Source organism: Zonotrichia albicollis, chromosome Z (genome assembly GCF_047830755.1).
Source record: "Zonotrichia albicollis isolate bZonAlb1 chromosome Z, bZonAlb1.hap1, whole genome shotgun sequence".
In the NCBI taxonomy this organism is placed as follows: Eukaryota; Metazoa; Chordata; class Aves; order Passeriformes; family Passerellidae; genus Zonotrichia; species Zonotrichia albicollis.
In genome coordinates this window covers 56,695,923-56,711,205 of record NC_133860.1, presented here as the reverse complement: position 1 = coordinate 56,711,205, position 15,283 = coordinate 56,695,923, and the positions used below count along the sequence as shown (strand labels likewise).

Genomic DNA, 15,283 nt, shown 5'->3' with positions numbered 1-15,283 from the left:
ATTCTCCTGGTTTTCAACAGATTAGTTTTAATGAGTCCGAAAGAGAAGCAAAACAAGCAGAGCTTGCTACCACTAAACCCACTGTTCTGATAAAATTAGTCAATTAATGGAAACCAGCTGAGTGAACCTGAACAGCAAGATTGGCTATGCCATGAAGGGAAAATGTCAGGGAAATCACATCCTGCATTTACTTGAGAATTGCTTTATTCAAGTTGTACCTGAAATGCTGTATTATAAATTTTTTTTTTATACTAGAAAATGTCCCTTGTGAACATTTTGTGTCAATTATCCATTTCTCTCCTTTTCTAAGCAGTCTTAATTGCTTCCTCTGTACTCATCATGATTTCTGAGATGTTCTAAGGAATATTTTTGTGGTGATCCATTGAGGGCTCCAGACAAAAATAGATAACTAATGGAAAAGTACAATAACTAATCCATGCATGTTTTTACAAGTTGAGGAAAAGGAATTAAAAAGGAGTGTGAATGTGGCAGTTGGTAGTGAAAGATGTGCTCAAAAGCACAGAGCTGTCTTTCACCCTTCCACTTGTCCATCTTTTGTGGCTTCTGACTGTTCATGTTCCATAAGTCTGAAAGACTTTGAGAGCAAGTTCACAGGTTCTGTACATATGTTTTGTTCTCATATCAGTAAGCTGATGGGCAGTCCATCATGACCATTCTGACACTTCATGTAGTGAGTAAGGCCGTTCTTTGGATGGTAGTAAGAGGTTCTTCTGACTGAAAGAAATGTCTCTTTTATTAACTGTTGAGCTACTTGCTTATCACAGTGAACAAATATACCTGATTTCACATGGCTTTTGATTAAGTGACTCTTGCAGGGTCCTCAGCAAAAGTGCAGTTTGCAAAAGTTTCCCTGAGAGAGGTACAGGATCGCACATGCTTTGCATGATATATTCCTGGACTGTCACTGAACTCATGTGGTATCAATGTGAATGTTCTTGTATTTTATTTTTTTCCCCTCTCTGACAATTGACTTCTATTTTCCCTTACTCTGTTGAGTTCTGAACATGTCTTTTTTCTGAGCATGGGTAGAACCTGCCCCAGAGAACAGAGCACTTGCAGGGCTACAAAGAGCTCAAAATTGTCCTGGTGGGGACATGTGCAAGTTCAGCTGTGGGAGTATAATCACTACAGTTAACTTCCTGTATGGTTTTTTATATCTTACAGTTGCAGCACCTCTGTGTAAGCTTATTAGCTTTCTTTCCTGCCATAATATTTATAATATCTACCATGCTGTCACAAAAGCGACAAGAAAGTTGATAGTGGCAAAATCAGCTAATATCTTGTCATTCTTTATTTACTCTCAAGTGTGTATGTGCTTTAATAGTAATATTTAATAAAACAGTATCCTGAAATTGAACATTACTTTACAGTTTTGAATTTCTGGGTACTTCAATGTATTTCTTGTCTCCTCATGTATACTTTAAGGTCAGTACATAATATTGAGTGGAAAAAATACAGGCTTTTAAGTGAAATTCAGAATTCTGAGAGCTGATAATGAAACAAACGTATGGCAAAATAAATACAAAATAGATCCTAAAACGGCTTAGTATTCTTTCTGCTGTTGTTTTTCTCCTTTTATCAGGAGCTTTAGTTTGCATGTATTCTCCAGCCTAATTTTAGGTTTTTTAATCTTAACTTGATTTAAGACTAAGGCAAATATTTATTGTTATTTATGTATTGTTTTGCTTTGCACCTTTTAATATCCAACTCTCACAATAGCTACAAAAATATTCTAGGGTGTTTGTGCTGTGATATCTCTTCTTGGGAGGTTAGTTTAGTATATTTTGATTCATGCTGGTCCACACTGTGGCTTTTCTTTTGTGGTGATACCACACCAATAGCTGAAGTCTTTAAGTGAAGAGATAACTTGTCTTCTTAACTATTTGTCTGTTGTATAGCTCTGGTCAGTGCTGGTGGGCTGAAGACTTAGCTACCTCTAAGTAATTTTTTTTCTTTGTTATCTTATTTTTTCCTTTTTGTTGTTGTTGGTTTTGGGTTTCTTCCTTATTTCTCTGCAAAGATAGGTAATGCTTTGCTTATACAGCAGAAACCTTCCTGTTCATCTGTCAGTAGCTCTCTGCAGGAACTAATCTGGATGTCAGAGAGCACAGGGACAAGACCTTTCTTGAGAGAGGGAGGGAACTCCAGACTTAAACATTCTGTTTCCCTTTGATGGGTTCCAATGTTACCAAATTTCTAGGTTTTAAACACATGTGGTAAAGTCGCATTTGTAGATGATGGTGATTTCCTGTCATTCTTTGCTATTATGATTTGCTATTGAACAGGTTACTGTAAACAAGAACTCTCTCTTGCTTCAGGTTGATCTTTGTGTCTACTTTTTCCCCAATATATTTTTAAAAAAACCAACAACAAAAAAAAAGTAAATTTTTTTTTGGTCTTCCTTCTAGTTACTCAGGTAAAACAGTATCTTCCTCTCTAAACCAGGAAGAAGATCTCCCTTCCTGAATCAGCTGTCTTCAGCCTTTGGCTTCGTCACTTATCAAGCCTTGAAAAAGCTACCTTACATCTTTTAGACCAGTTGTTTTCCATTCGGTTGAATTCACTGGAAGAAGTGGCTCGTGTCATGAAAGACTCATTGCTGGTATGTGCAATATAAGGTACATTTGATACTGCTCTTTCATGCTTCAGGAGTGACAGTTTTCAAATATGTCAGCGTAGAGACATGCATCAGCATAAACGGCCATTATGGGACATAAAACTTGTTAATTCAAACCAAATCTTGAGTCTTACAGACATCACTAATTTTTTAGTTTTTACAATGAATTGGTAGAAGAGAAAAAAATATGTCATCCAATGATGAAAAATGGGTAAAGAAACACAAATCCCAGTGGTGAGGGTGCTGAGTACCTTTCTCTGTCTTAAAAAATTATGAACTCTGGCCAGGAAGGATTTGATTCTGTTTTTACTTCGATGTCTGTGCCCTTTGTCCAGCAGTCTGAACAGCTGGAGTCCCTTGTTATGGACTGCTTAGTTACTTGGTTTTGTTTGTAAACCTGAACAAAATTCTTAATGCAAAACATTTGCTAACCTGTAATTAAAATTTATTTTCAGATGCTGTGTTATGCAGAGCACCAAAAATCTTCCCTATGAGAAAACCTGGCACTGTACTTTTTCCAAAATAATGAGCTAGTTGCAGCGCTAAATGTAAATATAATTGTTAATTGCAGTGTGAAATAGCATGTGTGGTATGCAGTCAAATTATATGTTTCGTAAAATGACAGAACTAATGAATGGCATATGGTGTTTTATTTTCAGCCTATGAAACTGCTTACAGAGTACATATTCTAGTGAGGAAAAAAATGTTGCCTTTACTTATTCTTCCTTTTTAATTGAACCTGGAAATCTCCTATTTTAGGGATCCATTACAATGCTAGCAAATATCATAAATACTTTGGTGTCAGCAGTTCTTCATATGCTATCTGGGGATTTAGGTGCTACAGCAAACAAGACTGCATAGAGGGCCTATGCATAATTTTTCTATATCAGATATATTGTAAACTTTATATAGTGTCTGGTACTATACCATATACTGGCTGAAGGAAAAAAGATATCTAAATCTAGGTTATAAATATAAAATATGTTTTTAAAATAGTCAAATACTTGTTTCAAATGTTGGCTTTTGTAATTTAATAAATACCTTCATCCTTCAGTTTCCTTCACATCCTGATCTCTGAAAAGAATGGAACATTACTGTGCTAGCACACTTAGGTTGTCTTTACTTGCCTCTGCTCCAAAGACTTTGTAGTTTCAAAATAAGATATTCACAAGACCAGTGCAGCAGCTTTGAAAGCTGGTTTAGAGAGGACATCCTGTGGACAAAGAATGGAATGAATGGAGCTGTAAAGAAGAGAGCAGGAGGCAGCTGGATTGGTAGGCATTGATAAGAGGCAGGGTGCATATATGGGAGATGGCATAACAGGTAAAAACAGCTGGATGAGAAGCTTCAGAGAGGCAGTATAGAAGGAAAATAATGTGATCCTGAAATAGTGGTCTAGATGCATAATGATGTTTTGTACAACATGTTCATTTTACTGTAAAGATACTTGCGTGACATTAAATTAGTCAGCACTTTGAATCCAACAGTATATTAATTTAGCCTGCCTAAAGGATATTTAAATACTTTTTTAGGAATGTGGAGCTAAACTTTTTGGCAGTTGGATTATGGTGTTTAGGATGTAAGTTCTGTTTACCTTATGGATATGGTAATAGTGGAATCACAAGACAAAACTAGATTTCTACTTTCCTACCTAGAAGAAAACCTTTAGAGGACAAATAGTCAGTGATGTTAGTGATTGGATTATAGTACATTTTAAGAAGGAAACCTCAATCAGCTCTTTCATAATTTCATTATCAGAGTAACTTACCTAAATAAAGTGTCTTAATACAATAATAATACTGCACATAATCCTCACTGACATCTAAGGTACACAGATAGTTGTAAACTACTGTACTTCTCTGATGAAATAAACTTGATATGTACTACTCACATATTTTAATTCCAAGAGTAATTGTTGTGTGATGGTCCACTAACTTACGTTTGTATGGCATGCTATTATGTTTGTATGTTTGTGGCTAAACTGAAATTAGTATTGGAAATTCTGTAGTTACTCAGAAGTAATAAAAACAATTGAAGCGACCATCACAAATGGTCTCTTAGCTTCTTTGAAATTGAGTGGGTGAGTGGATGTCTTCCTTTCTGAAGTAACTTTAGGATTTGTATGTCTGCATTAACAACTAAACATGCAGTAAATACACATACTAATATTTTATGTTTTACCAGGAATGGATAGATATGTGTATACACAGATTTTTAAAACCCATGTATTTAAAAAGAGATGTGATCAAATTGGTGTAATTTAGTTTCTGTTTGATTTTGAGATAGCTTTCCAAAGTAGTTTTATTTGTTTCAAAAGTATGTTGCAAGAAAAGTGCAATAAGTTGAGAGGGCTTAAAATTTGTTGTCGTCTTCTTCTTTATGAGCCATCTGTTCTTGCTGCATTTTATTTTCCACCTTGTTAGCGTAGAATGGTAGAATCGTTAGGGTTGAAAAAGACCTCCAATATCATTGAGTCCAGTCTTTGAGAGAACCACCATGTCAACTAAATACGACTCTTAAGTGCTACATCCAGTTGTTTTTAGAACATTTCCAGGGATGGTGACTCCCAACACCTCCCTGGGCAGCCTGTTCTAATGTTTAACTGACAAAATTATTAGTGATCTACACAGAAATTGACATTCTGCCCTCTTGTCCTGTCACTGGTTGCCTGGGAGAAGAGGCTGATCCTCACCTGGCTGCACCCTCCTCTCAGGCAGTTGCAGAGAGTGATAAGGTCACCCCTGAGCCTCCTTTTCTCCAGGTTGAACAACCCCAGCTCCCTCAGCTGCTCTTCACAGGATGTTCCAGACCCTTCACCAGCTCCGTTGCTCTTCTCTGCACTTGCTGCAGCCCCTCAGTGCCCTTGCAATGAGGTACTTTGCTAAAGTCTGGGTAGACAATATCCACAAATTTTCTGTCAAATTTTTCTGACAGGCCTGTAGTTTCCTGGATCCTCCCTTCCACCATTCTTGTAGATGGGTGTCACACTGGCCAACCTTCAGACATCTAAGACATCAGCCAGGACTAATGATAAATGATGGAGAGCAGCTTAATGAGCATTTCTGCCAGTTCCTTCAGTATACCCTTGGATGGATCCCATCTGAAGCCACAGACTTGTGATTGTCTGTGTGGCAGAGCAGGTCACGCATAACTTCCTGCTGGGTTGCAGGGGCTCTGTTCTGCTCCCCATCCCTGTCTGCCTGCTCAGAGGGGCCTGAGGATAATGGAGCTTTCTGTTAAAGACTATGGTAAGGAAAGCATTAAGTACCCAGCCTTTTCCTTATCCCCAACAGGGGATTCTCTTCCTTCCGTGTCCAGTAAAGGATGGAGATATTTCTTGGCCGTCCTTTTGTAGTTAAAGTATTTGTAAAAACACTTTCTATAATCTTTCTCAGCAGTGGCCAGATTGAGTTCTAGTTGAGGTTTTGTCTTTCTGGTTTTCTCTCTGTATGACCTAATAACATCCTGAGTTGCCTGCCCCTTCTTCCAGAGGTCATAAGCTCTCCTTTTTTCTCTAAGTTCCCATGCCATCTCATCTACTGGCACATGGAGATGGCCTGCTCCTGTGCCTTTAAAATTTTCTTCTTAAAGGATGTCCAGCCTTCCTGGACCCCTTTGTTTTTAAGAACAGTTTCCTGAGGGACTCTCTGAACCAGTGTCCTGAACAGGCCAAAGTCTGCCCTCTGGAAGTCCAAGGTAGAGGTTCTGTTGATCCCTTCCTTACTTCACCAAGAACAGAGAAACTCTGTAATTCCATGGTCAGTGTGCCCAAGGTGGTCTCTGACCACCACACGTCCCACAGCCCTTCCCTGTTTGTGAGCAGCAGGTCTGGCTGGGCCTGCCCTGGTAGGCTCCCTCATGAGCTGTGCCTGGAATTTACCTTCCGCTCACTGCAGGAACCTCCTAGAATGTCTCCTCTCCACTGCTGAGCTTCCAGCAGACATTTGTCAAGTTAAAGTCTCCCACAAGAACAAGGGCCAGTGACCATGAAACATCCACTGGTGGAATATTTCACTTTGTCCTGGCTGGGTGGTCTGTGACAAACTCCCAGCAGGATCTCTGCCTTGTGGGCCTTCCCTCTGACTGTCACCCGCAGGCACTCAGCCTTATCCCCACTGTCCCTGAGCTCTGCAGTAAAAATACTCTCCAATGTACAGGGCCAATAAAAGAGGCATTAATGGGGAAGAAAAGAGGAAGGATAGAGAAAATTACTCTTAATGTTGATAGATTCAGGCACTTTTAAAACTTCTGTAAAAATATATTTGTGCTTTAAAAATAAATTCTTCAAAATAAAAACACATTTGGCATTTCCTATAAGAAAAAAGTAACATTTCCTATTTTAAACTGGTAAATATAAAATAAAATTCAGAAATACAAATATACAATTGGAAGATGCAGACAACATTTGAAATACAGCACCATAGTAGTTTCCTGAAGTTAGATGTCCTTAACTTCTAGAAGTGTCAGGTCCAATTAATTGCATGCGAATCTGAAAATTGAGAGTTACCACCTCAAATCTGTATGACCTTGGTCATGTTTAGTTCCCCATGTTTATTCTTGTGGTTGTTACAGAGAATTCTGTGATATGAATAAAAAGCAGATTATTCTGTCTCTTTTTTTCCCCCATTTACTTGCTTACTGTAGATACAGATGTATTTTTCTTATTTTTTTATTCACGTCTGGCTTTGTGTTATAAATAAGTTGTTTCAGATTCTGCTTTCTAATAATACAGATACATAAGTGGTATAGTTCTTCAAGACTAGTGTCTGGAAAACATGTTAAAAGTACATTTTTTCTATCATAATACCACACATGCAGCTCCAATTCTCTGTGTTTGAATCTTTTTGTTTAGTGTGTATTGTGCTGTCTGTATTGTGCATGTTTTAGAAGTGATTGAACAATACATAGGGTTTGATTTCTGTGAAAAGCACTGAATAGTTGCAGACAAGATTATTGAAATGTAAAATGCCTTTTTATTTTGAAAATGTAAGGAGATAATGTCAACAAGAAGAAAATTTTATCAAAATCCCTCCTGAAAATGATAATCCCTCCCAAATTCCAGAACTGCTCTTAGCAGCAGCAGAATTGTGCTGCGTGCTCTTGACCTGTTACACAAAGGGCATCTTCAAATTGTGGGGCAGAATTTTGTATTATCACAGCATGCTTGTTCTTGAATGCTTGAATGTATTATTCCATACAGTCAAAAGCTTGTGAAATTTGGTAACAGTGGGGTTTGGGCCTGGGTTTTGTTTCTTTGTTATCCCTTTTGACTACCAGTGATGAGATATCAATCATATTGATTTCAGTAGTTTAGATAAAACCCTAGGGGCTATTAACTATGATTTCTTATAGTGGATACAGTTAGATAGCTGCTGTCTGCCAGGAAGACGTGCAGAGTTTTTCATTGTTGTATACAGCACATTCTGTCAGCTGATCCTCTGGTGGACCCTTTCTGGTTTGTATCCAGCCTGTCGTAGGCAACAGTGTGTGAGTTCCTCACCACAAGAGTGTGCGTGCAAAGGTGGGCAGAGTGTCTGAAAGACAGGGGAGGAATTACGGAATCAGCTGGACTGAAGGCACACTTTCACTTTTCACTGCTCTCCAGCGCCTCAGGATGGCTGGATCTAGCAGGCAGCTGTGGAGATACAGTCCAGTCTTCCCACAGACCGAGAAAGAAGCAAACAAAGCACGAAGGCAGAAGCAGACCCCCAGGGAGGAGGGGCCCGTGCCTCCTGCAGCCCTGCCGGGGGTTCCGCGGCTCTCCGGCGGGATTTGGGGCGCTGCCCCTCTCTGGAGCGGGAGGTGGCGCCCGTTCCACAGCGCAGGGACGGGACGGGGCCGAGCTGTGCCGCCCCTGTGCAGCCGCAGCTGCGGGCAGGAGCAGCCCCGCTAAACAGCTCTTAGTAAGGGGGGTTTGGTTTCTGATGTTGTCATCTACGGATCGTAGCAAGCAAAGTCCTTGTTCTCCCTGTGTACAATTAAAAACATAGTATTTTAATCGTTATTAGTATTGTTATAATAATTATTATAGTTTATTTTTATAAACATTATTAATATAGATTATTACAGTGTTATGTTACTTTTCTACTTGGTACTTTTTAGCTTGAAATGAGTGCATGCAAGCTTTCAGTAGTGCATTATTCACTTTAAGCTGTATTGATAAATGAAATTTTATAAATACCATGCTTCCCAAAGTTTATATAATGCATTTTATTAAACATGCTTTACTCTAGGCTGTTCAAGACCTATATTCTTACTAAATCTTCAGGCACTGACATCAGAGACACTAAGTGAGGATTTGCTTTTCAACTTAGACTTTAACTTAGTACTTTGGGAAATGTGTAAGTGGAGTTTTTTCTAGATGTTCCATAAAAGCCTGAGAATATGGGATTGGAAAGCAGTTTGTTTACTGGTGCATGTTTAATGTAACAACTTTCTCAAAACGATCTTTTGTGTGGTAGCATGGTAAAAGGCTTCACTAGGTAAAAATTTTTTTTTAGGCACTGAGACAATTAGCTTGTACTAGCAACACTGAAGTTCACAAAAGAAGATTATACTGTGAGAAAATATCTGGGATGAAAATGCATGCAAAACTATTAAAGACAAAGGTGATAAAATCAATTTAATTTGTGGAATTTAATTTTGAAGATGTAGCAAGAGTCTCAAAGTGCATCCTGGGAGGATTTTCTGCAGAGAGGAAGGGAAAGCTTTTTGAAAATATACTCCCTGTGTCTAGCCTCTAGGAATCGCATGCAACGACCTGTTCTTTCTGTCTGCCACCTTCAGTATTTGTAGTGAATGTTGTCATAAACAGTTTGGGATCCCAGGTGTTTGCATTTGTCAGCTGATGAGCCTGCTTGGTCTTGCTATGGAGAATCCTAAGAATTCTAATCCTGAGAAAATCTGAGGGCTTAGTAAGAGCTGATCTTAGAGTTACAGTTTAATAATGGCTGTGTAATAGCATCAATAAGTGAAGCTGTAAATTATGCAATGACAGTTGTGTGAGTTGTTCCTTATTAATACCTAATTTTCTTTCATTTGATTGTCAACAGCCACAAGCAGCAAGCCATCCTGCTATTTTCAGAATTGTAAATGAAACTTTCAAGTAAGTTTTGAAATTACTATGGGAGGGGCTTTAAATTTAAACACTGAGGTTTTCTTCAAGAGCAGAAACAGCACTATAATCTGCAACATATTATAATTTCAGGATATCTTTTTCTTTGCTTGTATTCTCTAAAGTCCCTTTCTGTGTAGTACACTGAAAATAATGAAAAATGTTAAAAATCTTATCAACTTTAAGTAAAAGTTATATCATAATAATCATTGGTACAGTTGACTACAGTGTATTTTGGCCTTTAAAATTTGTCATTTATTTTGTATTTCAGTAGAGATTTGTGGTTGAAATACAGTTTTGAGGTGAAAATGTTAAGTGCTGAAATGGCTTGGCCCATGCCAACATGAAGGTAGCATTTAGCAAAACCTTTTGCACTTACTGGTGTAGCCTCTTTTATATTTTGCTTATATATTTCAGGATTTATGTTAGATATGCTCTAAATGGCCTTCAACTATTGATCCACCTATTAATACTGAGTTTAGTTTTGAATGTATTAAAATTATTTTGAAGCAACCAATATATTGGTTACCACGCAGGGGCTTCAAATCCTTTATACTCAGTTTTCAGTGGCTTTTCTCTTCTTTTCGCTTGACTGAGTACTTACTAATTTTAAGTAGATCTACTGCCAGGGTTATCAGTATTAACAATATCAATACAGCAATAATGTATTTAGTGACTGACATCCTTTGCTCGTCGAGTGTTTCCTTTCTTATGAAAACAGGGCTGGCAGGTGCATTTGTGTGGGGGCATTTGTGTGTCTGTGTGCACATTCAGGTTCGTGCAGGCACTAACAGAAGAGGCTTGGCTGTAGACACTGTATGGTGAGAGTGGAGCAATTGGGAGTCACTGCCCTGTGGTCTCTGTGTGTCTGCACACAGAGAGCACTTCCTGAAGAGTTGAGATTCATCACTTTCCCAAAGCAATTTGGGATGCATTTAAAAATTGATGTGACTTCAGCAGATGTGTGTTGGTGTCTTAGGCTGGAGACTGTGTAGTGTGATAGTACAGGGAGACAAAATTTGTCCAGGCTTCCTGGCTTATTTAAGGTCATGCTATATGGAATATTTTTTAAAAAAAACACATGACTTCACTACTCTTTTGCATCCTTCCCCTTTGGTAGACGTAGAAATGGATAAAATTATGTTTCTCAGCTAATGCAGGGCTTTGTCCAACACAGCATTTCCTGGTAAAATTTTGCACTTCTATCAGTGTTTCAAATTGTCTTACAAAATGATGTTTTCCTGTTTCTAAGCCTACATTTCTGCTCCCTTTCTTTACTTTGAATTGTTTCTGCTTAGTGTGCTTGTCCCTCTACATTGTTGGTATTAAAATGTTGGTGTATTTTAAGAATACTATGTCTCACCTTTTCTTGATACTTACATGAAGCTGTATATGTTAGCTGGTTTTTGCAGACCAATTGGTTTATGCAGCCTTCTGTTTATTTTTGTTCTATTTCTCTGTGTCCTTCCAACTATTATCAAGTGATGTGCAGATGTTAAGTTACTGTTATCACATGGGAGATTTTAGAGAACTGCTGATAAAGAAAATGTACTTCCTTGCTTGGAAACTGTGTTAGGTTTCTATAGCTGGCACAAAATTTCTTTTATGTTTGGGGTTAGTGTTCTGTTGGAAGTATGGATCTAAGCATTGTGTCTCTTTCTGTAATAACTTTTCCTGCTATTTGCATGCATATTGAGATTAATTGTTCTATATGATTTTATCACAGTGATATTACTTACTGCTTTTATTTCCCAATGTTTCTTGCTATGTTTTCTTGCCTTGTGTGGCTATACAGAAGTCCATACACCTGGACTGTCTTGAGTTTGCATGTACTATTTCTTTTTTTTTTACCAGTGATTATATTTGCCTGTAGTTTTGTAACATTTCTATGTTACAGTAATGTGTTAACTCTTCATATATTTTAGGAGGAATGAAACAATTCTCTAATAATTGTATCTCACTGGCAACTTACTTTGAACATTTTTTCTCCTTTCTCCTTTCTATATGTCTTTCAAATAAGAGAATGAGAATTGCTGCTATGTGTTTTTCTCCACTTGCTCCATTTGCTTAAGGTTATTTTGCTCTGTGGAAGGAAAGTTGAAGCACTTACCTTTGTAAACCTCTAGAGTGGCCTATGGGATGCCACAAAACACTATAAAGTGTGCTGAACTCTATCATGGGAGTAGTTGCTCTGAACACAATAAACTGATCAGACACCAAATTTGGCTAATAAAGTTGTGCAAGTCTTTTTAATTGTATACTTATTTAAGTAGGATAAATTATGTGTCTGCATGTATATTGTATATATTAACTAAGTCTAATTTATTTGTAGGAGTTGTGTATGAGATTTGTTTGGTTTTTTTTTTAACTAAAAATAAAATCTGAAAAGCCTGCAAATTAGTATTTCTGTTAGTGGTGTAATGAGCTCAGACACAGCTTGAATCTGCAGCATACAAAGAATATACCTTTTTCTTTCATTCAGTTAACAGTGGTGTGATGGGCAGACTAATTATCTGATCTGTCATATCTAACTTTTCAATGCATAGGAATGCGCTGATGGAAACTGATGGAACCCCAGAAGTTATGACAATTATACAGGTGTTCACACAGCTCTTCCTTCAGGCTTATCAGAATGAAAACAAACAGGTTAGTCAAGATCTCTTTCTTATTTTTCTCCAGTGACAAAATGCAAAATTTTGCAAGAAAAAACCCCAATTCTACTCTTAAGAGAGGTGACTGAATACAAATAATAGCATCCCTCTGTAGCTGTATAGATATGCCAAAGTTCAGTTCAAACATCTTCACCTGCGCATAAAATTATAGCATGATACCAGCAGGTAAGAGCAGTTTACCTAACTTAACCCTCAAGTCCATCAGCCTAAAGTGCTTTTCCCTGGCTCTGTTTCCCTGATGCTGAGGTGTCTGTAGAGTGAACATGAACATTCATCTTTGATAAAAAGGAGGAAAAATGCTAGATGCGTTTTTCTTTTGCAGAAGCAGGGTCTTTGACAATAAATGAAACAGAGATAACAATCCCATTCCTAGTCCCTTAGATAGTTATAAGAAGGATATTGAATAGTCGTATTTGTCTGTTCAGAAGGTAAAAGACACAGAGAAATACATACTGGGACACGGAATACATACTGGTTTCAGTTCCTGACCCTCAGCAGTGGTCTCTCTGAAATTTTTCTTAGTCTAAATTTTCAAATTTTACAGCTTAGTCTTTCTTCTGCTGCACAGGTTTTTGTACTGGTCTTACTGAACTGAATTAAATAGAACTAGTTTTTGTGCTAATTTAAACAAGAGCAAGATCAGTTTCTTACCTTAAAATTTCAAAATACAGATATGAAAAATCTTACTTTACTTACAGGTTGCAAACTTGGCTTCAGATTCCCAAATCACATGGTCACATTCTGACCATCTTGTTCATCGTGTTTGTTTTTTGAAATCAAATTCCTATGATGCAAGTTGGGAAGAACTTGTCATTTAAAACCTTACACTTTAAACTTAAGAAAATTTTATTTTCCTTTGAGTTTTTGCATCTTTTTGAGGGAAATGGTAATTAAGAGAATACTGGGATTTCTTGAAACTTGTGGCATATTGGCTTTTAACTAGCAGTGTGACTGAATCTGTCTACTGGTTTCAGGCAGCTGTCTTGCTTAATACATTAGTGCTGTGCATGATGATCTTGTGCCACCCTGACTGCATGGCAACAACACACTGTGTAGCCCCAGGTGGGGATCAGTGGGTGAGAAAGAAAGTAGAGGTTCCACACCCATCAGACTCCCAAGAGCTAATCCTGCTGTGCAGCTGATACATTTTCTTGAAGGTGAAAGTGCTTTGCCTGCTGGCATTGCTAGCTAGCAGCTAACATGGACTGCAGCCCGTTTTTCTAAAGTGGTTTTAAATACTGAGTTTACTTTATTTAGCTTGTATACTGTTTAGGTAATGAAGTACTAATTAAGTTGTTATCGTCAATGATAGAATTAAAAGTCCCTTGTGTTACAGTTTATGAATCAAATGTAATTTTAGTTAACTTGCAAAAAGGCGGGTACAGATTGCTTCCTAAACTTTAAGTCAGTCAGATCCCTTTTTTCCCCTTTGGTCATACCATCATTACATATATTCGTAAGGTATCTGTCTTTGTGTTATCTCACTGCCCTTGGCAGGACATAAAATGCTTCAGTAGCATTAAGCAGAAGAATGGTAAAAACATTAATGACAGAAGATGAAGTGAGTTCACTGAGACCTTCAGAATTTAGAGACAGTTAACTGAAAAAACTCTAGGCAAACGTACATCCATAAAATTTGCCAAAGAAGTGGCTCGTGTCTGGCAGTTCACAGGTTTGTGTGATAGGAGCGTGAATCTCTGTTGCAGTGTGGCAGCTGTCAGAAAGATTAATGGTATGGAGATTCAAAGATCTAAATGAGAGAATCATAGATTGCTTGAGAATTGGAAGCGACCTCTGGACATCATCTTGTCCAACTCCTGAGCTCGAGATCATAGCTACATAGAATTGTCCAGGACTGTGTCCAGCTGGGACTCTACAACTTTTTGGGCAAACTGTGGTGGTGCTTGGCCACCTCACAGTGAAAATGAAGTCAAAAGATAAATTACAGAAGTGTCTTCTGATATACAGACAGAACATCCTGTGCTTGAGTTTGTGCCATTACCTCTGATCCTGTCGCTGTGCACCACTGCCAAAACCCTTGTTCTGTTATTTTGCACCCTCCTTTTAGGTGTTTATATACATTGGTAAGAACCCCCTTGAGCCTTCTCTTCTTCAGGCCTTCTCAGTCTTTCCTCATAGAAGTTCTCTGGTCCTTTAATGATCCTTGTGGCCCCTTATTTAACTGAGCATTACTGGGCACAGTACTTCAGGTTAGGCTGCTGGAATGGCTGCTTACAGTGCTGAGGGGAGGGGAAGGAGCACCTCCGTGGACCTGCTGGCAATCCTTTGCCTAAGGCAGCTCCAGATGCCACTCACTGCTCTGTCAAAGGGCACACTGCTGACTCACACTCACCTTGGTGTCCACTGGCTCCCCAGGTCCTTCTCTGCAAGCTGCTTTCCAGCTGGGTGTCCACCAGCACGTACCTGGAGTTATCCCTGCCCAAGTGCAGGACTTTATACTTTCTCCTTGTTGATATCTGTGTGGCTGCTGTCAGCCCATTTCTCCAGCCTGTCAAGGTCCCTCTGGATGCAGCACAACCCTTTAATGTATCAACCACTCCTCCCAGTTTTGTGTCATCACCAAACTTGCCAAGGGAACTTGCTGCCCCTTCATCCAGTTCATTAATGAAAATGTTAAATAAGACTGGCCCCAGTGCTGACCCTGCTGTGCCCTGGACTCCAGCTAGATTTTGTGCCAGTGATCACCATGTGGGCCTGGCTGGCTTTCTGTCTGTCTCAGGGGGAGTTGGTGTTGCACTTGCACCTACATGCTTCGTGTTAGACCTGCCTGTTGTACATGTTTGCAGAACAAACAGATTAGAGGTGTGCTAATACTGCTAGTCTCGGTTACACAAGCCG

The 15,283-nt window shown here is 38.6% G+C and overlaps 1 protein-coding gene across 2 annotated transcripts in view; it reads left to right on the top strand.

The window, feature by feature from the left end:
* Window positions 1-15,283, top strand: part of FANCC (FA complementation group C) — an 82,804-nt gene that overhangs the window by 50,101 nt on the left and 17,420 nt on the right. For both annotated transcript variants that reach the window (XM_074533341.1, XM_074533340.1), the window contains exons 8-10: window positions 2,467-2,623; window positions 9,691-9,743; window positions 12,299-12,398. In XM_074533341.1, the coding sequence (XP_074389442.1) occupies window positions 2,467-2,623; window positions 9,691-9,743; window positions 12,299-12,398 (310 nt within the window). The remainder of the gene's footprint in view (window positions 1-2,466; window positions 2,624-9,690; window positions 9,744-12,298; window positions 12,399-15,283) is intronic.